The sequence below is a fragment of the Callithrix jacchus genome, chromosome 2 (genome assembly GCF_049354715.1).
Source record: "Callithrix jacchus isolate 240 chromosome 2, calJac240_pri, whole genome shotgun sequence".
NCBI classification, from domain to species: domain Eukaryota; kingdom Metazoa; phylum Chordata; class Mammalia; order Primates; family Cebidae; genus Callithrix; species Callithrix jacchus.
Genome location: NC_133503.1, coordinates 11,373,001 through 11,393,681, shown reverse-complemented (window position 1 = coordinate 11,393,681; position 20,681 = coordinate 11,373,001). Strand labels below are relative to the sequence as shown.

Below are 20,681 nucleotides of genomic sequence, written 5' to 3'. Positions count from 1 at the left end.
TTTTCTTTCTTTGTGTCATTTATTTTAGAGACAGGGTCTCGCTCTGTTGCCGAGTGCAGTGCGATGATCATGAGCTCACCGCAGCCTTGACCTCGTGGGCTGAGACCATCCTCTTGACTCAGCGGCTAGAGCAGCTGGGACTACAGGCCACCACACCTGGCTAATGTTTTTATTTTTTGTTGAGACGGGGTCTCACTACGTTGCTTAGGCTGGTCTCAAGCGATCCTCCCACCTCAGCCCCCCAAAGTGCTGGAATTACAGGTGTGCACCACTGTACCTGGCCGGGAGCTTTCATTTTTCCTACTTGTTAACAGCGTTATGGGGTTCAGGGGGAACGGGCTCAGATTTCCTTGCCCTCCTCACACCCCCACCCCCCAGGCAGAGCGGTGGGGGCTTGTCAAGCAAGACTCAGGCCAAGCCTGACTCTGAAGCTGTTTGTTACTAGCTCTTTAGTCTAAACTTAAAATCTTCAACCAGCTGTTTTCCAACCCAACACATTCCACAAATGAAGGGACTGGGCAGTGAGATATCGGGAAACCCCATGAAAAGAGATGCATCATAAGGGAGAAAATAATTTAAAATGCTCATCACCCTTTTTTTTTTTTGAAACAGTCTTGCTCAGTGCGCCAGGCTGAAGTGCAGTGGTGTGATCTCGGCTCTCTCGGCAACCTCCGCCTCCTGGGTTCCAGCAATTCTCCAACCTTAGCCTCCCGAGTAGCTAGGATTACAGTGTGAGTCACCATGCCTGGCTAAGTTTTGTATTTTTTTTGTAGAGATGGGTTTTCGCCGTGTTGGCCAGGCTGGTCTCGAACTCCTCCTGTCAAGTGATCCGCCCACCTCGGCCTCCCAGAGTGCTGGGATTACAGGCGTGAGCCACTGCGCGTGGCCCCCCAATATTTTTTAAGCTCAAATTATCCCACGTCCCCTTGACTGTGATAAACTAGTTAACCAAAAGAAGCCTGGCCAGGGTGGAAGGGGGCTGCCCCGAGGTGCATTCCCATCAAAACCCGCTCCCGGGCCAGGACTCATGCTGCTCACACCACCAGGGCTCAGCCGTCTTCTCCTGCCACCCCGTGAGTTGCAGAAGGCCGTGTTCTGGGCTCCGGGCATCGGTCAGGTCTGGAGCCAGAGAGGCGGCTCACACGGGTCTGCCCTGGAAGGAGAGGGCGATCCGCAGGAGTTCCTGGCCCAGCTCTTGCTGCCTCCCTCCGGGGCCGAACTCGGCCGACAGCTCCCGGAAAGTGACGCAGACGCGGCGAGCCTCGACGTGTCCGCGGTGGATGGCATGCTTCCACTGGTGCCGCGCGGCCCCCCTGAGCACCAGCAGGGAGCGACGGGGCAAGGGGACAGCCACCTCCACCTCCTGGCACAGCACCGAGCGGCTGGGCGCTATCACGCTGTCGACCAAGGCCTCCGGGGCGGCTGAGGGGGCAGAGCAGAGGAGCAGGCTCCCAGGTGCCTCCCGACACATGGACAGCACGGTGGGGGACAGGAGGTTGAGGCTGACCAGCCGCTCCCCCCACAGCCACGCGTCGTCCAGGTGCGGGTCGATGGATGAGCCGCGCTCGGGGCAGTAGTCCAGGTTGCACTGCTCGACGGGCCGGAAGCCCTCCAGCCCCGGGTAGAGGCCCATCCTCCGCACCACCTCCCGGCTGAAGCTGGGGAGGCCGCAGAAGCCCTCGGTCTTTAGCTTCTGCTTCCGAAAGTTGACTTTGGGGCCATAGTCCTGAAGGATGAAGACAAAAAGGACGTGAGGTGTCTGCGTTTAGGGAGATGTCTACCACACACTAAGTTCGAAGAATTTAATCGCAGTGACCCAGGCAAGCAAAAGTCCCTACTTCATGGACATGAAGCAGGAGGAGGCCGACCCAAGGAGACAGAATAGCAAATGGCCGAGCGTGATGGTGGACGCCTGTAACCCCAGTGCTTTGGGAGGCCGAGATGGAAGGATCATTTGAGGCCAGGAGTTCGAGACCAGCCTGAGCAACAAAGTGAGACCTCCTCTCTGTAAGAAATTTAAAAATTAGTCTGGGCATGGTAGCTCATGCCTGTAATCCCAGCACTTTGGGAGGCCCAGGCAGGTGGTGCATTTGAGCCCAGGAGTTTGAGACCAAATGGGCAACACAGCAAAACTCTGTCTCTCGTAAAAAGAAAAAACACACACACACAAAAATTTAGACAGATGTAGTAGCACAGGATTTAGTCTCAGCTACTTAGGAGGCTGAGGTGAGAGGATCATTAGAGCTCAGGAGGTGGAGGCTGCAGTGAGAAGAGACTGCACCACTGCACTCCAGCTTGAGACACAGAATGAGACACTCTTGTCTCAAAATAATAACAATAAATAGCTGGGCTTGGTGGCACATGCCTTAGTCCCAGCTACTCAGGAGGCTGAGCCATGAGAATGGCCTGAACCTGGGAGGTTGCAGTGAGCTCAGGTCACACTACTGCACGCCAGCCTGGGCGGCAGAGCAAGATTCTGTGTCAAAAAAAAAAAAGGACCGGTGTGGTGGCTCAGGCCTGTAATCTCAGCACTTTGGGAAGCCAAGGTGGGTGGATCACCTGAGGTCAGGAGTTCAAGACCAGCATGGCCAATATGGTAAAACCCATCTCTACTAAAAATACAAAAATTAGCTCGGCGTGGTGGTGGGTGCCTGTAGTTCCAGCTACTCGGGACTTGGGAGGCTGAGGCAGAAGAATTGTTTGAACCCAGGAGACAGAGGTTGCAGTGAGCCGAGATCTCACCAGTCTGGGCGACAGAGCGAGATTCCACCTCAAACCAATGAAAACTACAATGGGCCGGGCGTGGTGGCTCAAGCCTGTAATCCCAGCACTTTGGGAGGCCGAGGCGGGTGGATCACGAGGTCAACAGATCGAGACCATCCTGGTCAACATGGTGAAACCCCGTCTCTACTAAAAATTACAAAAAATTAGCCGGGCACGGTGGCGCGTGCCTGTAATCCCAGCTACTCAGGAGGCTGAGGCAGGAGAATGGCCTGAACCCAGGGGGCAGAGGTTGCGGTGAGCCGAGATTACGCCATTGCACTCCAGCCTGGGTGACAAGAGCGAAACTCTGTCTCAAAAAAAAAAAAAACTACAATGAAGGGGATGTGACTGACTGTCCCAGTGGCCACACGTGGAGGCTGGGGACAGAGGGACGAAGGTGAGGAGAAGTGAGGAGGTTGGGCCACAGGTGGGGAAGGAGTGAGTTGGGGGAGAATGATGGGGCGGGGAAGGTGGGAACTCGTGTGAGGAGACAAGATATTGATGGTGAGAATGGCAGATGGGAGCACCTGTAGCTTGGGAGAATGGGGTGGCCCGCCAGAACTTTCCCGTGCCCTCAGTACCACCAAGTCAGCTGCAGAGAGGGCATAGAGACCAGCAGCACATCCCACAGAAAGACGGGGTGCCCGGGTGCACCTCTGCCCATCAGACACATCCTGCTGCGAGTCTGGCTGTGCACAGCCCCGAGGTCTGGGGAACTTGCCCACTACCAACCTTGGAGGTTCGTGGGGTGTGGCTGCAGAGGAGGAGGAGGGCCCCAGCAGTGGAGAGGTCCCCTTGACGCAGCCCAGCCCTCCCCATGAGCTCAGGGCCGGCCTACCTGCTTCCTCCGTCCGGACTGGGAGAGCTTCCAGGGGTCACAGTCCATGAGCCTCACCAACTCGGCTTCTTCCTCCCGAGTCACAAAGTCCTCGATCAGCATCACCCCCGGGAAGGGGAAGGCCCAGCCCTCAAAGTCAGATTCCTCTGAGCCCACAGCCCACCCGGTGTCAGAGGAGTAAATGAAACGGTGCGTTTTCTGCAAAAGAAAAACAGGTCCACAGACTGGGCAACACAGCGGGACCCTGTCCCTACAGAAAGTTAAAACAGGCCGCGTGCGCTGGCTCACGCCTGTAACCCCAGCACTTTGAGAGGCTGAGGCGGGCGGATCACCTGAGGTCAGGAGTTCAAGACAAGACTGGCCCACATGGCGAAACCCCATCTCTACTAAAAACACAAAAATTAGCCAGGCATGGTGGTAGGGGCCTGTAATCCCAGCTACCCAGGAGACTGAGGCTGGAGAATTGCTTGAACCCAGGAGACGGAGGTTGCAGTGAGCCGAGATGGCACCAGTGCACTCCAGCCTGGGTGATAGAGGGAGACTCCATCTCAAAAAAAAAAAAGTTTAAAAATTAGCCGGGTGTGGGAGAGCGCACTTGTCATTTCAGCTACACAGGAGGCTGAGGCGGGAGAATCTCTTGAGCCTGGGAGGTGGAGGTTGCAGTGAGCTGAGACTGAATTAGTGAACACCAGCCTGGGCAACAGAGTGAGACTCCATCTTGAAAATAATAATAATTCATTTTTTTTTGAGACAGAGTCTTGCTCTTGTCACCCCAGGCTGGAGTGCAGTGGTGCAGTCTTGGCTCACTGCAACCTCTGCCTCCTGCGTTCAAGCGATTCTCCTGCCTCAGCCTCTTGAGTAGCTGGGATTACAGGCGCTCACCACCACACTCAGCTAATTTTTGTGTTTTTGGTAGAGACAGGGTTTCACTATGTGGGCCAGGCTGGTCTTGAACTCTCAACCTCAGGTGATCCGCCTGCTTTGGCCTTCCAAAGTGCTGGGATTACAGGCGGGAGCCACCGCGCCCAGCCAATACTGCATTTTTAAAAAAGAATTTCTCTAATGAAATAGCCGGTATTTGCATCCTTGGCACTAAACATTTTACATGGATTATCTAGTTTCATTCCAAGAGGAAGGTAATGTAACTATCCAGGGCAGGAGGTGTACACGTGCGGAGGTTCTGGCCAGAATAACCCAGTGAGGATCCTGGAGGCCACCGGAACTCAGCTCTGGGCTCTGTGGCCTGTCTCCCCTTCCTCTCCCATCTCCAGGCTCCTTATACTCTGGGCTGCCACTCACTGTGGGCTGCTGTCCTGTGTTCTTCTGTCCAGGGACCTCGGCCCCTTCGAACCCTTTACTTCCAGCCTCTGACTCCAGCCCAGATACCTCCTGAGGTAGGCACCATCTTCTCCTGCTCTTGGGGCCCTCCCATGGGAAACATTAAAACTGGGAGTCCCCCGTGTGTTGGCTAAGCAGGCTGGACTTGTCCCAAAAGCCATGGAGAGCTCTTGAAGGGTTTTAAAGGAGTGACGAGGTCAGATGTGAATTTTAGAAAGATCCCGAGGGGGAGGGGCAGATATGAAGGGGCGGGGGCTGGAAAGCCCGTCTGTCAGGAACTGCTCCAGTGCCCTGAGACCCTGGACTTCTCACTCTCTTTGTTCCACAGCCACTGGGTTGCAAAGGTGTAACCTCCACAATGCCTTGTGACTCCACACCCATGGCCACTGGCACGGGTCAGACTTTCTGCCATTTTTTTTTCTTTCTTCTGAGGAAGAGTCTTGCTCTCAGGCTGGGGTGCAGTGGTGCGATCGCACCTCACTGGAGCCTTGACCTCCTGGGCTCAGGCAATCCTCCCACCTCAGCCTCCCAAGTAACTGGCATTGCAAGCACACACCCGGCTAATTTTTTTTCTTTTTGAGACGGAGGTTTGCTCTTGTTGCCCAGGCTGCAGTGCAATGGCACCATCTCGGCTCACTGCAACCTCCGCCTCCCAGGTTCAAGCTATTCTCCTGCCTCACCCTCCCGAGTATCTGGGATTACATACAGGTACCTGCCACCATACCCGGCTAATCTTTGCATTTTCAGCAGTGACGGGGTTTCACCACGTTGGCCAGGCTGGTCTCGAACTCCTGACCTCATGATCTGCCGGCCTCAGCCTCCCAAAGTGCTGGGATTACAGGCGTGGCCCACAGCACCTGGTCACCAATTCATCTGTTGATAGATACTTTGGCTATAGTGAATAATGCTGCTATAAACATGGGTGTGAAAATCTCTCTTCCAGACCCCGCTTTTGGTTCCTTTGACTATACACCCGGAAGTAGGACTGCGGATCAGGGGTAATTCTGTTTAATTTATGAGGCATCCGTATGTTTCCACAGGACCTTGGGCACTTTCACCATAGACGCTGGGGCCGTTTCTTCACATCTTCATATCTGCCCCCGCTTCCCTTCCCAGGATCTTTCTAAAATTCACATTTGACCTCGTCACTCCTTTAAAACCCTCCAAGAGCTCTCCATGGCTTTTGGGACAAGTCCAGCCTGCTCAGCCAACACACCGGGGATCATCTGTGGTCAGACCCCCCAACCTCTCCAGTCTCATCTCTCTCACCTGAAGCATCACCACTCCACCTCGCCCTTGTAACCAACCGCAATCCTTCCATGCCAATCCGAAGATGCTGAGTTATTTTTTAAATTATTTATTTTCTTTTTTTGAGGAAGGGTCTCGCTCTGTCGCCCAGGCTGAAATGCGGTGGCTCGGTCATAGCTCACTGTAGCCTCCAGTTCCTGGGCTGGAGCGATCCTTGTGTTCTTTTTCATTAGTTAACTGGAATTCACTGCCTCCTTGCCCATTGCAGCCCACGGCCTTCAGGCACCGTTCGCCTGGTATTCAGCACCCTCGACCCTTTCCGTGTCGTCTCCCCGCGGGCCCGTGAAGCTCCCAGCGCCAGATCCGAGAAGCTACGTCGATGTTTGCGGGCAGATTCCCCCAGAGTCCCCGAGGTGAGCTGTGGTCGGACTCACCCACCTCCCAGCCCCTTCCCCACTCTCAAGCCTGCTCCTCAAAGCCTTCATCTCACCCCGCATCGCCCTACCGCAAGGGTCGCGCACAGGCTTTGATCTCGGCCCGTGTCATGGCCAAGCTGGGCCTCAGTTTCCCCAGATGCAGACCGACGTTTGTGGGCGCGGCTCCTCACCCACCCCTTACCGCTGGGGGCAGCTTCCAGGGCGGGTCTCCGCCGCGCTGCCGCTCGCAGATAAGACAGGTCCGGATGCCCTTGCAACCGCATTCCCGAAGGACCTCGGGGACCTCCGAGGCAGCTGCCGCCGCCGCCGCCGCCATGACTCCGTCCGGGTGGCCAGTGCGCAGGCGCGACCGCGGCGGCCGCTGGGAGTTGTAGTCCGCGCAGGGCGAGGGCACGAAGCCTAGGCTCCGCTTCCTTCCGGTCGTTACCTCCCACGGGCTCGTGCGGCGCCACCTCCTGGGCTCGGATACAGCGGACGCCAGAACCGGGCTCCAGGAGACGCAGGGTGACTCCAGACGCCGGGGCCGCAGACTGGGTCGGCGCGGGCCGCCCCTCCTCGCCATGGGCCCCCTCTCGGCGCGGCTGCTAATGCAGCGCGGGCGCCCCAAGAGCGACCGGCTGGGGAAGATCCGGAGCCTGGAGTAAGAGCCTGGCAGGGGGCGAGGTTGTGTTCGCGGGGCGGTCGGGGAGAAGAGCGGGGACCCTCCCCCACGGCCCGCCTGTCCCCGTTATCGCCCTCTGGGTTCGTCAGAGTGGCGCCAAATGTATTCTTGTTGGGAGATCGCGGCCCCGCGCGCTCGCCGGGAGCCCCGGGGGCCCTCATCCCCTGAAGCGAACGCGGACAATCAGGGGCACAGCCTGCGGCTACCATTAGAGAGTATGGGAAGCACAGAGGAGCCTCCGAAGGATCAGGAAGAGCATCCTAGAGGAAGCTAGATTGCCCCAGTCCTAAAGTAGTTGCAGGTTTTTTCTTTTTTTAAGCGGTGGGGAGCCGGGAGTAGTAGCGCGCGCCTGTAGTCCCAGCTGCTCGGTAGGTTGAGGCGGGAGGATCACTCAGCCCAGGAGTTGGAGGCAGCAGTGAGCTAGGATCGCGCCTGGACGCCAGAGTGAGAACCCCGTCTCTAAAAAATAAAGTAACGGGGTGGGCGAGGCGGCTGCATCTGTGCAAGAAATGTCAGGTGAAGAAGCCTTCGGAGGTAGCAGGGGCAGGTTGGTGTAGGGGTGCAAGGCTTGCGCGCCTCCTAAGCCTTCCTGGTCTGCCCCCACTTCCAGCCTGTCAGGGTTGGAGCTGCTTTCCGAGCACCTGGACCCCAAGCTCCTGTGCCGCCTGACACAGCTGCAGGAGCTGGACCTGTCCAATAACCAGCTGGAGGTGCTGCCGGACAACCTGGGCCTGTCCCACCTGCGTGTCCTCCGCTGCGCCAACAACCAGCTGGGGGATGTCACTGCCTTGTGCCAGTTCCCGAAGCTTGAGGAACTCAGCCTGGAAGGCAACCCCTTTCTGACGGTAAGTGGGGGCCACCTGCTAACCTCATACCGGGGGCCAGGACTGTGTGGGGCAAGCTCAGCATCCCCTGAGCCCCCGCCCTGCACCCCCTCTCCCCCAGGTCAATGACAACCTGAAAGTCTCCTTTCTCCTGCCCAAGCTCCGTAAAGTCAACGGCAAGGATGCGTCCTCAACTTACTCTCAGGTGGAGAACCTGAACCGGGAGCTGACTAGCAGGGTAAGGGGATAGGAGGATTATTGTGTGCTTGGGAGCTGTAGGGGCATTGAGAAAGTGGTAGGATTGGACATCAGGAGGATGTTGAAGACGGTGACTGATATGGGCTGCACCAGCACCCCATAGCCGGATGTGCATTTTTTTTTTTTTTTTAGAGACGGAGTCTTACTCCGTTTCCCAGGCTGGAGTGGAGTGGTGTGATCTCGGCTCACTGCAGCCTCTGCCTCCCAGGTTCAAGCGATTCTCTTGCCTCAGCCTCATGAGTAGCTGGGATTGCAAGCACCTGCCACCACACCCAGCTAAATTTTTTGTCCTTTTAGTAGAAACAGGTTTTCACCATATTGGCCAGGCTGGTCTCAAACACCTGACCTTAGGTGATCTGCCCACCTCGGCCTCCCAAAGTTCTGGGATTACAGGTGTGAGTCACCACACCCGGCCTGACTCTTCTAAGTAGCTTTTTCTGGGATATTTCTTTTTACTTTCCTTTTTTTTTTTTTTTTTTTTTTTAAAGAGACAGGGTCTTGCTCAGCTGCCCAGGTTGGAGAGCAGTAGTGTGATCATAGCTCACTGCAACCTCCAACTCCTGGACTCAAAAATCCTCCTGCCCTAGCCTCCTGAATAGCTGGGGCTTTAGGTGTGTGCCACCACAGCTGGATCACTTTTAAATTTTTTTGTAGAGGTGGGATCTTGCTATGTAGCCCAGGCTCCAACTCCTGGCGTCAAAGATGCTTCCTCCTCAGCCTCCCAGTGGCTGGAACTGCAGGCACCGGGGCTGTGCAGTTTGTGATGTGTTGGGGGTTTATAAGGCTGTGGTTCCTGGAGGCTTCCAGCAGGTGGCGGGGTTGAGGTGTTATGAGATGAAGGGCAGTGTCCGGCGGAGCTGGGGTGAGCTGGTCCTGGCCCTGGACCCTCTTGTACCAGGTCACAGCTCACTGGGAGAAGTTCATGGCCACACTGGGCCCTGAAGAGGAGGCTGAGAAGGCCCAGGAGGACTTTGTGAAGTCGGCCGTCAGGGATGTCCGCTACGGGCCCGAGTCCCTCAGCGAGTTCACTCAGTGGCGGGTATGTCCCAGTCCCAACGTGCAGGGAGTCGCTGGCTCTCGGATCCTTAGCTGCCTGGAGGTCCCTGGCCAGGAGGGGCTGAGGGGCTGTGCGGTGGGCGTCGGGGTGGGCAGCCCTGTTGGCCGGACAGTTAGTTCCTGCTCCAGCTCTGAAGCACAGGCTTCCCCAACCACGAGTTGGCAGGGCTGGGGGCACCTGGGACTGTGCCCAGCTTCCTGATGGCCTGGCCCCACCCAGGTGCGCATGATCTCTGAGGAGCTGGTGGCCTCCAGTAGGACACAGGTACATGAGGCTGACAGCCCAGAGAAGCCGCCAGAAGCTGGAGCTGCTCATAAGCCCAGGGTGAGTGTGGCTCCCAGGGCTCCGAGGCCAGCCCGGCCCCTTGCGCCTGTAGAAGCTGCAGGAAACAAAGGCGTCCTGGGAGTTGGCCCAGGAAGCACCCCAAGCCCCAGCTTGCTCCCTCGGTGACTCTGGGCCAGCCTGGGCTTCCCGTACCCACAGTGAGGTGGGGCCCAGCCTGTGATGGGGAGGAAGGAAGCCCCAGGCCGATGGGCCCATGGTCACAAGGCCCCCTCTCCACAGGCCAGACTGGCGGCCTTGAAACGGCCGGATGATGTCCCACTCAGCCTCTCTCCCAGCAAGCGGGTATGTGCCTCCCCATCGGCCCAGGTGGAGGGCGGCCCCGTGGCGGGCTCTGATGACGGCCAGGTGAGCTGAGGTAGCACAGAGCAGGTGGCAGGTGAGTGGGGCTGGGCAGCCGTGACCTCCCTTTCCCCCAACAGCCTCCGATGAAGCTGCAGCCCCTGCACTTCCTGCAGTGCCATAGCAAGAACAACAGCCCTCGGGACCTCGAGACGCAGCTGTGGGCCTGTGCCTTCGAGCCGGCCTTCGAGGAGGGTACGTGGTGGCGGGTGGGTGGGTAGGGCAAGGGCAGCTGGAAACAGGGCCACCTGGATGGGTGGGGGATCAGGAGACAGAACTTTAAAGGCACCATTGCTGGGCACGGTGGTTCATGCTTGTAACCCCAGCACTTTGGGAGACCAAGGTGGGCGGATCATGAGGTCAAGAGATCGAGACCATTCTGGCCAACTAAAAATATAAAAATTAGCCAATTGTGGTAGCATGTGCCTGTAGTCCCAGCTACTTGGGAGTCTGAGGCAGGAGAATCACTTACCCTGGGAGGTGGAGGTTGCAGTGAGCTGAGATGGCACCACCGCACTCCAGCCTGGCAACAGAGCAAGACTCTGCCTCAAAACGAAAAAAAGGCACCATCAAGGCTGGGAGGAGGGGGCTGCAGGGAGGATCTGGATAGGAAATGCCTGCACTCACCTGACCTCCCAAAACCGGGTACTCAGGGGCCACATCCCAGACTGTGGCCACGTGCGGCGGGGAGGCCGTGTGTGTGATTGACTGCCAGACGGGCATCGTGCTCCACAAGTACAAGGCGTCCGGTGAGGTGAGTGCGGCCCACGTTCCCACTGAGTCCCGAAGAGCAGTGTGGGACGGGGGCAGCCTCGGCCCCTGCTCCGCATGGCCTTTTTCTTTCATGCTGGGGTTCCCTCGCCCGGGCCCGCCTGTGTGTTCACGCCAATAGCTCTGCCCTGGTGACCTCTTCCTTCTAACCCCCGCCCAGGAGTTCTTCTCCGTGGCCTGGACTGCCCTGATGGTGGTCACACAGGCCGGCCATAAGAAGCGCTGGAACGTGCTGGCGGCTGCGGGCCTGCGGGGCCTGGTCCGGCTGCTGCACGTGCGCGCTGGCTTCTGCTGCGGGGTCATCCGGGCCCACAAGAAGGCCATTGCCACCCTGTGCTTCAGCCCCGCCCACGAGACCCACCTCTTCAGTAAGACCCTCCCCTTCACCCCTGGGGCCGCCCAGCACCCCTGTCCTGCTGCCCCAGTGGCCTCCGCCCTCCCTTCCTGGGGATGGCCAGGAGCTTGGGCTTTGTACCAGTCCGCCTCTAGCTTTGGTACGAAGCCCTGTCGCTTCCAGTCTTGGCTTTATCCACAGACTGCTTTGTGGCCTTGGAGTTTTTCAGCAGCCTGGGCCACTCTGTCCCGTCCCTGACCTGGGGGGATGCCCCTGGCCCCGGGTGTGGTACCCCTGGCAAGGGGGATGTGTGAGCCATGGGAGGTGGCCGCTGGAGCCACAGCATCAGGTTAGAGTGAAGAGACAGGGATTGCCCAGCCCAGGAGTGTTCCTGTCTCCTAGCCTCGGCCTGCCCTCCCTGCCTCAGAGGGGCTGGCCTTGGGACCTCGGGCTCAGCCTGGGACACAGCCGGCAGGAGGGAGCAGGGTCACCTCAGGGCCACCTCTCCCCTGCCCCACCCCCTCCTCAGCGGCCTCTTATGACAAGCGGATTATCCTCTGGGACATTGGGATGCCCAACCAGGACTATGAATTCCAGGCCAGGTGATGCTTCCAGCGAGGCTGGGGAGGGGCTGGCTGCTGGGGCAGGGACACGTCAGTCCAGGGCTGACTCTGCTCCCCCTTGTCCACCGGCAGCCAGCTGCTCACGCTGGACACCACCTCCATCCCCCTGCGCCTCTGTCCCGTCGCCTCCTGCCCGGATGCCCGCCTGTTGGCCGGCTGTGAGGGCGGCTGCTGCTGCTGGGACGTGCGGCTGGACCAGCCCCAGAAGAGGAGGTGAGGCTGGGCAGGGGGTGCCTTGGAAGCCAGGCCTCTGCACAGAGTGCTGTCGGCCCAGATGGGCTCATAGCAGCCCAGGCACAGCTGGGCAACCATAAGGGTTTTCAGAGGTGTCTTCCCAGAGCTGGCCTGTCCCACCTTCCTGCCAGGCTCTGGAGGAAAGGACTCTGTGGCCCCGTCCTCACCCTCTGTTCAGCTGTGGGACTGGGCCATGATCGCCTCACCTTCACCTGGGACTTTAGCACTGTGCTATGCCCACGTGACTCGGCCCCCTTCTGCCACTCAGTGTGACGGTCCTCTGTGCTAGTGTAATGCCCTCATCTGTAAAGGGGTCTGTCTGATGGCTAGCGGAGGGCAGGCGGGCAGGCTTTGGAATGCCATGTTGAGACTTTGTGGCTCACTGTCCCGCCTGGAGAGCCTCCAGGATAGGGCTGGGCATCGGGTCCCTGTCCTCTTGGGGCCACCAGCCTCCAGACGCTAAGCAAAGGCGGCCAATCAAAACCCTGCCGTGTGATGCCAACTCTGAAGGACAGGGGAAAAAAGTAATGGACACCAGCATGGGGGCCTCAGGGGACTCTGCTGAGGGGACCAGCAGCGGATGAATAGGTTCTGGGGCTCACGCCTTCCTCTCTGGGAGCCTGGCGAGGCACTCAGCAGGTGGAGGGAGGAAACGCTATGTGCAAAGGTCAGTGGTGGGGGAGCCGGCTTGCCCTGTGGCCACAGCTGGGTGGACAGAGCCCAGAGCGAGGTGGCAAGGATGCCTAGGCAGTGCATGCTGGGCTTGGGGCTTCCTCAGCCACAGTGAGATTTGGATTTTTATTTTTTGAGACAGTCTCTGTTGTCCAGGCTGGAGTTCAGTGACAATCTCAGCTCACTGCAACCTCTGCCTCCAGGGTTCAAGTGATTCTCCTGCCTCAGCCTCTCGAGTAGCTGGGATTACAGGCACCTGCCAGTAAGCTCAGCTAATTTTTGTATTTTTAGTGGAGACGGGGTTTTGCTGTGTTGGCCATGCTGGTCTCAAACTCTACCTGGTGATCCGCCTGCCTTGGCCTCCCAAAGTGCTGGGTTACAGGCCTGAGCCACTGCACCCGTCCTCCCCAGTGTCTTTAGAGTCAGAGCAGATGCCCCCGACAGTCCCCTGGGCTATGGCCTGGAAACACCTGGCCTATTTGGCTGCCAGGACGGCCAGGCCCCTGCTCATCTCACTCTTGGTCCCAGAGGCACTGGCTCGCTCCAGAGCCTTTTCTGACCACCTCGCCTAGCCCTGTCCTGAAAGAAGCACCCTTCAAGCCTCTGGGTCACTACTGTGACTTGGGACACTCAGGTGCTGGCTCCCCCTCCCAGGGCAAACTGAACCATCCTGGAGCCAAGAATGTCTCTTTAGTAGCAACTTGTGTGCGGCCTTCATGCAGGTCGGGGCCCCCAGCAGGTGCCCTGTAGATGCCCGGGTGAGTGGGCAGCTCTCTGTATCTGCAAGGAATGGCTGACCAGTGTCTCCTGCTGTCCACAGAGTGTGTGAAGTAGAATTCATTTTCTCCGAGGGCTCTGAGGCTTCTGGACGGAGAGTGGATGGGCTAGCATTTGTGAATGAGGACGTCGTGGGTGAGTGAGCCCGGCTCAGGGACAGCCTGGCCTCTGGGCATGCAGATGGGTCGCTTGTCTCTGGCTGGGCTTCTGAGGGTCTCCAGAGGGAGCAGGTATCCGGGAGGGGCCGCCCTGCACAGTTCTCAATTCTCCCCCACAGCCTCCAAGGGCAGCGGCCTGGGCACCATCTGCCTGTGGAGCTGGAGGCAGACATGGGGTGGCCGGGGCAGCCAGTCCACGGTGGCAGTGGTAGTCCTGGCGCAGCTACAGTGGTCGCCCACCGAGTTGGCCTACTTCTCGCTCAGCACCTGTCCTGGTGAGCCTGCCCTCTGCCCGTGTGCCTACCCCATCCCCGCAGGGCCTCTGGGAGCTCTGCCCCCACTCAGGCTCCACCTCTGTTCTGACAGATAAGGGGATCGTGCTCTGCGGGGATGAAGAGGGCAACGTGTGGCTCTACGATGTCAGCGACATCCTGAAACAGCCGCCCCCACTGCCGGCAGCCCCACAGGCCCCCACACAGGTACCTCCCGGCTCATTCTGCCTGGGCTCGGGCTGCAAGGGGTCAGGGGCCCTGCCTTTGGGCAGCAGGATCCCAGCCCTCCTCTCTCCCCACCAGATCCTGAAGTGGCCCCAGCCCTGGGCCCTTGGCCAGGCAGTGACCAAGACCATGGTGAACACGGTGGTGGCCAATGCCACCTTCACCTACCTCACCGCCCTGACAGACTCCAACATCGTAGCCATCTGGGGGAGGCTGTAGCCTCACGCGTCGCAAAGGACCAGGGACACAGCTAACTTATTCAGCTCTGGGGTGATAGGGGTAGGGGGGTGTCCCTATCAGTATTTTTATTAAACTCTGTGGTCGAGAAGCCTGTGGAAAGGTGTTCCTACTTTGACTGACAGGCTGGCCCGGCAGCTGAGGCTTCTAGAGCAGAGACTCATGGGAGCTCATGGGCTTGCACACTTCCCCCAGCTCAGCACTGCCTCCCTGGCAGCTCCTGAGCTTTGGTCCAGAATGAGTTTGTCCCTACCAACCGGAGGCCCCTGAAACACGTCATCTGCCTGCATCAAGCCTGACAATCTGTGCCTGTGAAGCTGCTGCTGCTGAAGTCCACATCCAGGTCTTGTCCTGCCATACTTTACTTTATTAGGAATATAACAGAGGATCTGTACAGGACACGCTGGTGTTGGGGTGAGGGGGCATTGCAAGGTGGGCCATGGCTGAGACTGGCCGTTCTCGGTGGAGGGTCAGGCGCAGGTAGGAGCTGGGCTCACAGGCTGAGCAGAGCCCCTTGCGGCCACTATTCAATTCCTTCCTGCTTGTCTTTGATGGCCACCTGGGAGAGAGGAAGAAGGCGGAGACTGAGCTGGAACAGCTGGGGCAAGGAGGTTGGAAACACAAGCCCAGCATCCCAGGACCAGGGCCTTCCTGGAGGGCAACCATGGGCCACACTCCCCAGGACAGTGGGGCAGCCAACGGCCCTCCCAGCTGGCCTAGCCTGGTCTCAGGCACCACAGAGGCCTCCTGGTGAGCAGACCCCCCCCCCCCCCCCCCACTGAAAACCCCCAAGCTGTGGCTCTTTCCCCTCTAGACTCCCAGGTGCCCTGCTGTTAACAGGCATGGCCCTACCCTGGGGTGAGCTGCCTCCCAGAAAGAGGCCTGGAAGGACCAGACCTTGCCAACCACAGACAAGGGACTCAGAAGAACAGCCCTACATGAGAGCAGGTCCCTGGCTCTGATCCAGCCCACAGCAGGAGAGGAACCCTGCAGCACTACAGAGGTCAGACAGGAGCCACAGGCCTGGAGCCTGCAAAGAAGTCCCTGCTCTTCCATCAGCACCGCTTCTCCAAAGAAACAGCCCAGGGCTGTCACCAGCTTGGCAAAGGGGCCCAGCATCCAGCCCGCCCTGCCCTCACCCGGAAGCGTTCCTCCAGCAGGGACAGCTCGCTGATGAGGTCAGTGATGGCGTTGGTGAAGGCCTCCTGAGGGCTGTAGTCCGGCGTGGTCTGCACTCGGATGATGATCTTGTGCTCCAAGGGGTGGGGGACTTTGTAGCCGGCAAATAGCACCTGTGGGTCCTTTAGCAATTGTCTGAAATCCAAGGAAGACAGTGTGAGAATCTAGCCTTGTGCCCTCTAGGCTCAGGCCAGGCAGAAGCCGGCTCAGAGTGAAAGGACAGGCTTTCTAGCCAAATATTCCCCCCGGTTTTTTTTTCCCCCCCAAGAGTCTTCAAGGAAAGCAATGCTTTCAGGAGGATAGATCATATGGGGACACCCCACCCCCAACTCGGACACACCCTGCATGCATGAAGTTGAAGGGGAGAAGACACACACACCCCCTCCCTGCACCCCTAAGGTTGAAGGACCTGAGCAGGAAACAGCCTCCAGCAACCTCTTCCCACAAAGAACCACAGGGCTGGCAAAGAGATCTCCCAGGCAGTGGATGTCCAGCCAGTGTTCAATGAATCGGACCCAAAAAGAACATCCCACAGCAAATAAAGGCAGCAAGGAGAGGAGGGCCCAGGCTCTGGGCAGCATTGTGTGCTGTGCCCTGGGCACGCAGGGTCTCCTGTGAGCACCACAAAGGACACCCGTGCACAGCTGGCAACACTGGGCTGGAGGAGAGCATAGGGGCTGCACTGGCTGGACTCCGGGGAGGAGTCCTCCATCCCTGTGCCTGGGCACACCTCTCACAGCCTGGGAAAAGCCTGGCTTCACTGATGGCACCAGAGGGAAGAGCCAAGTCTACAAGTGAAATGACAGTCACATTCCTAATCAACCACCTAGCTAGGACTTCAGTGGTGTAAAGGAACACCCATGAACCAAGGCCAGGCACCTGTCTGGCACTGGACAACCACAGAACTCCCCTACCTCTTTCCCTTGTTAAACACAAGTTCTCATCTCTGCCACATACATCTTAAGCGTGCCAGGTGGCACTGAGGTCACAAATAGGGGTGGCATTGGGGGAGCTAATCTTGACTGCTGCTCAGTGCCCCTCAGCCCATGAACACACAGGCCTACTCTGCTGGAACCTGCTCTCACTCACTCACAGAACGTGCACTTAACAGTGAATGGAAGGCTGGGTGCGTGGCTCATGCCTGTAATCCCAGTACTTTGAGAAGCCAAGGCAGGTGAATCACCTGAGGTCAGGAGTTCAAGACCAGTCTAGCCAACATAGTGAAACCCCGCCTCTACTGAGAACACAAAAATTAGCAGGTCATGGTGGCCAGTCCCAGCAGGAGAATCGCTTGAATCTGGGAGGCAGAAGTTGCAGTGAGCCAAAATTGCGCCACTGCACTCTAGCCTGGGCAACGAGCAAAAACTCCCAAAAAAAAAAAAAAGTAAATGCACGTTTGTCTACAGAATAAGCCACTACAGAAGCGTAGCTTATGTGAAGACATGAAGGTCAGCGTCATTTTGATAAAGTACCAACATTACCAAATGCCCAGAGCAAGCCCCCAGAAGGACTTCCTGTAGCTGAGAGATGGAGGAAAATCTTAAAACTTCTGTTTTGCCCAGAGGCGCCTATTAAACATAGCCCCTGAGAGCCTTTGACGGGAAACTTACGATTTAATGATGTTTCCCAGTGTGTGGTCTTCTTTGTTGATGGTGAACAAACAGGCATTGGGTACCTTGGTGTCCTTGTTAATGGTGATCCTAGGAAGACACAGAGGCCACAGATGAGGGACAGGGGCTCCCCTCCGCCCACCCCAAGTCTAAACCCTGCCTCCTTCGGACCAGGTGCAGTGGTTCATGTCTGTAATCCCCACCCTTTGGGAGGCTGAGGTAGATGGATGACCTGAAGTCAGGAGTTCCAGACCAGCCTGGCCAACATGGTGAAACTTTGTCTACTAAAAATAAAACCCAAACTGGGTGTGGTGGTCCATGCTTGTGTTCTCAGCTACTTGGGAGGCTGAGGCAGGAGAATCACTTGAACCTGGGAGGAGGTTGAAGTGAGCCAAGATTGCGCCACTGCACTCCAGCCTAGGCAACAGAGCAAGACTGTCTCAAAAAAATAAAAATGAAAAGCTCTGCCTCCTCCTGAAGACCTTTCTCAATCTCTTCCTCCCATAAAGACCTCTCCAGCCTGATTCCCTACCCCAGGTCTGTGGAACCTTGGCCCTTCTCGGAGTTCCTCCTCTTGTCTTTCCTCTCCCTCTCTTTTAGAAGAGATGAGGTTTTGCTTTGTCGTCCTGGTTGGTCTTGAACTTGCCTCAAGTGATCCCTCCTGCTGCCCAGGCTGGAGTGCAGTGGTGTGATCACAGCTCACTGTAGCCTCCAGCCTTAGCCTCCTGAGTAGCTGGGACCACAGGCGCATGCCACCATGCCTAGCCTGCTCCTTTTTTTCTTTTGAGATGGAGTCTTGCTCTGTTGCCCAGGCTGGAGTGTAGTGGCACAATCTCGACTCACTTCAACCTCTGCCTCCCCAGTTCAAGTAATTCTGCCTCAGCCTCCTGAGCAGCTGGGGTTACAGGCGTGTGCCACCATGCTCGGCTTTTTTTTTTTTTTTTTTGCATTTTTAGCAGAGACGGGATTTCACCATGTTGGCCAGGCTGGTCTTGAACGCCTGACCTCGTGATCCAACTGCCTGAGCCTCCCAAAGTGCTGGGATTACAGGCGTGAGCCACTGTGCCTGACTGCCCCTTTTTTCTAAGGTAGTTTCTCCATGTTGACACCACAGACGTTTTAGGCTGCATGATTCTTTCCTGTGGGGTGCTATCTTGCTGGACAGCAGCAGCACCCTGACCTCTATCCAGTAGATTCCAGTCATAACCCCCTTTGACACCATAAATGTCCCCAATTATTGCCAAATGGTCCCCAGCTGAGAGTCTGCTCTAAAATGAGGCCAAGCCCGGTGCACTGGCTCACACCTGTAATCCCAGCACTTTGGGAGGCAGAGACGGGCAGATCACCTGAGGTTGGGAGTTTGAGACCAGCCTGACCAACATGGAGAAACCCGGTCTCTACTAAAAACACACAATTAGCCGGATGTGATGGTGCATGCCTGTAATCCCAGCTATTCAGGAGGCTGAGGCAGGAAAATCACTTGAACCTGGGACATGGAGGTGGAGGTTGCCGTGAGATCACACCATTGCACTCCAGCCTGGGTGGACAGAGTGAGACTGTCCAAAAAAAAAAAAAAAGGCCAAACTGGCCGGCAAGGGCCAGACCAAGACCTCTGCACGCCAACCTGGGAACAGTAAGAGCCAGTGGTTATGAGGTCTTCCAGGTGCCGAGCTTTAGACCAAGTGCTTGACACAAATTACCTCATCCAATTCTTTTTGAGACAAGATCTCACTCTGTCGCCCAGGCTGGAGTGCAGTGATGCGATCACAGCTCACTGGAGCCTGCAACTCCTGTGCTCAAGCCAGCCTCCCAAAGTGATGGGATTAAACGCGTGAGCCAGCGCACCTGGCCAAATCCCATGTTTAAGAACAGTAATAGACCGGAGGCCGTCACTCACGCCTGTAATGCCTGCACTCTGGGAGGCCGAGGCAGGAGCATCAGCTGAGATTGGGAGTTCGAGACCACACAGGCTAATATAGAGAAACCGCGTCTCTACCAAAAATAAGAAATTAGCCGGGCGTGGTGGCGCATGCTTGTAATTCCAGCTACTCAGGAAGCTGAGGCAGGAGAATTGCTTGCACCTGGGAGGTGGAGGTTGCAGTGAGCCGAAATCGCGCCATTGCACTCCAGCCTGGGCAACAGGAGCAAAACTCCGTTTCGAAAAAAATGAAAAGTAACAAATCCATTTTCCAGAAAAGGAAACAGGGCCTCCAAAAGATCACGGCACTCGTACAGATACAGTCGCTAAGTGGGGGACCCAGGGGCCAAGCCCAAGCTGTCTCTCCCGGGGACTCCTTCAACCAGCAGGCAGCAAGAAGCCACTGCGGCTTTTACACAGGCCGTTGGCAAATCAAAGGACACGGGGGATGGAGGCGGCGGGCGGAAGACAAGAGAGGAGGCTGCCACGTCCCAGAGGAAGAGGGCTATGGAGAGCCAGACACTCTGGGTTCGAATACAAGCCCCGCCACCTCCTCCGTGTCTGGGGCAACTTGCTCCTCCGAGCCTCAGTGTCCTCATCTGCCAAATGGACACACTCGCCACTGCCTCCCGGAACTGGCTTAAATTTGGCCGACACAGGCCGTGCGGACTATCAGGCAAAAGCTGCTTCCCTCCCGGAGCAAGACATGGGCAGGAAACGCCCCCGGAATGCGACAGTCGCAGCCCCGCAAACCTCGGCTCCTCCCAGCTGGCGTCACTTACTTCTTCTCGCCTTCGAAGAGCAAGAACGACTCGAAGGCTGGAGGGGCGTTCATACTCCTGCCGCCGCCGCCGCCGCCGCCGCCGCCGCCGCCACCACTGCCGCGTCCAGACCCTAAGCGTCCGCTGCCGCCGCCTCCGAAGCCCTAGTAAGAGGCTTCTTCCGGATTACTCTGGCGGGTCAAACTAGCGTAGGGACCAGCTCATCGCCCCCTATTGGGCTGGAGGATCTTGCGCAGGAGCGAGAAAAGCCCGAGCGAGGCCAGTACCTCTGCGCCTGCGTCAGTATGGAAGCCCCACCCCCCCAACTCCCACCCCCTCACCCCCTCGTGGCTTTCAACGTGGGCGCTTTTTGGCGCATGCTCAGAGCGCCGGGAGGGCTGCTCTGCCCCTCCAGAGATCTCCTAATCCTGACTGAGTGGAAACCCCAAGCTGTGCCTCTCTGCTCCCCACGACCCTTGATCTCGCTTTGCAACCGTGCACCCCCTTGGAGTGCACAGCAGGAGGCCCCTGAATAGAGAGAATAGAGCTAAGGGGAATGGGCAGCTGCGGCTGGCAGCCGTGAGGGGAGCTGAGGAAGGTCTCGTGGCCAGAGGCAGATCTGTGCTAAGCCCCCTGCCGAGGCTGCCTACACCGACTGCTGTGAGACCCCTGGCTGGGATGCCACTGGCTTGTTAGAAGGGAGGGACAGTTGGGTGACGGATGGGGAAGGAGGCGGGTGTATACAGCAGTGAGAGGGAGCTCGGAGGGTTATGTAAATCTTTTTATATATTATTATCATTTA

The 20,681-nt window shown here is 57.6% G+C and overlaps 3 protein-coding genes across 4 annotated transcripts; 1 reads left to right on the top strand and 2 right to left on the bottom strand.

Annotated features, from left to right (window-relative positions):
- ALKBH4 (alkB homolog 4, lysine demethylase) lies at window positions 1–6,963 on the bottom strand. 2 transcript variants are annotated; one of them, XM_002743977.6, is made up of 3 exons: window positions 6,806–6,963; window positions 3,602–3,799; window positions 1–1,726 (listed from the first exon to the last, which is right to left on the bottom strand). In XM_002743977.6, the coding sequence occupies exons 1-3, from the start codon at window positions 6,938–6,940 to the stop codon at window positions 1,139–1,141; spliced, it is 921 nt and encodes a 306-aa protein (XP_002744023.2). In that variant the 5' UTR covers window positions 6,941–6,963; the 3' UTR covers window positions 1–1,138. The 2 variants fall into 2 exon arrangements, with proteins under 2 accessions (XP_002744023.2, XP_035136343.1); XM_035280452.3 differs by lacking the exon at window positions 6,806–6,963 and adding an exon at window positions 6,209–6,672.
- A 79-nt stretch (window positions 6,964–7,042) lies between these two features.
- LRWD1 (leucine rich repeats and WD repeat domain containing 1) lies at window positions 7,043–14,502 on the top strand. The gene is made up of 15 exons (XM_002743956.6): window positions 7,043–7,264; window positions 7,896–8,130; window positions 8,231–8,347; window positions 9,266–9,406; window positions 9,644–9,748; window positions 9,989–10,114; window positions 10,189–10,303; window positions 10,762–10,862; window positions 11,040–11,247; window positions 11,743–11,815; window positions 11,909–12,049; window positions 13,563–13,654; window positions 13,797–13,952; window positions 14,044–14,156; window positions 14,253–14,502. Exons 1-15 carry the CDS (start codon window positions 7,185–7,187, stop codon window positions 14,391–14,393), a joined length of 1,944 nt encoding a protein of 647 aa, XP_002744002.3. The 5' UTR covers window positions 7,043–7,184; the 3' UTR covers window positions 14,394–14,502.
- A 255-nt stretch (window positions 14,503–14,757) lies between these two features.
- On the bottom strand, window positions 14,758–20,025 carry POLR2J (RNA polymerase II subunit J). The gene is made up of 4 exons (XM_035280464.3): window positions 19,901–20,025; window positions 17,201–17,290; window positions 15,551–15,725; window positions 14,758–14,970 (listed from the first exon to the last, which is right to left on the bottom strand). The coding sequence occupies exons 1-4, from the start codon at window positions 19,951–19,953 to the stop codon at window positions 14,935–14,937; spliced, it is 354 nt and encodes a 117-aa protein (XP_035136355.1). The 5' UTR covers window positions 19,954–20,025; the 3' UTR covers window positions 14,758–14,934.
- Window positions 20,026–20,681: the final 656 nt, after the last annotated feature.

What these genes read in the sequence shown, in the direction of transcription:
- ALKBH4 (XM_002743977.6), bottom strand. Translation starts at nt 6,940, where the DNA reads ATGGCGGCGGCGGCGGCGGCAGCTGCCTCGGAGGTCCCCGAGGTCCTT. An exon ending in CCTGGAAGCTGCCCCCAGCG is followed by an intron (nt 3,800 to 6,805) that starts GTAAGGGGTGGG and finishes TTTCTTTTGCAG; the next exon opens with AAAACGCACCGTTTCATTTA. An exon ending in AGTCCGGACGGAGGAAGCAG is followed by an intron (nt 1,727 to 3,601) that starts GTAGGCCGGCCC and finishes TTCATCCTTCAG; the next exon opens with GACTATGGCCCCAAAGTCAA.
- LRWD1 (XM_002743956.6), top strand. Translation starts at nt 7,185, where the DNA reads ATGGGCCCCCTCTCGGCGCGGCTGCTAATGCAGCGCGGGCGCCCCAAG. An exon ending in ACCGGGAGCTGACTAGCAGG is followed by an intron (nt 8,348 to 9,265) that starts GTAAGGGGATAG and finishes CTCTTGTACCAG; the next exon opens with GTCACAGCTCACTGGGAGAA. An exon ending in CTCGCTCAGCACCTGTCCTG is followed by an intron (nt 13,953 to 14,043) that starts GTGAGCCTGCCC and finishes CTGTTCTGACAG; the next exon opens with ATAAGGGGATCGTGCTCTGC.
- POLR2J (XM_035280464.3), bottom strand. Translation starts at nt 19,953, where the DNA reads ATGAACGCCCCTCCAGCCTTCGAGTCGTTCTTGCTCTTCGAAGGCGAG. An exon ending in CTGGGAAACATCATTAAATC is followed by an intron (nt 15,726 to 17,200) that starts GTAAGTTTCCCG and finishes CTTGGATTTCAG; the next exon opens with ACAATTGCTAAAGGACCCAC. An exon ending in TGCTGGAGGAACGCTTCCGG is followed by an intron (nt 14,971 to 15,550) that starts GTGAGGGCAGGG and finishes CCTCTCTCCCAG; the next exon opens with GTGGCCATCAAAGACAAGCA.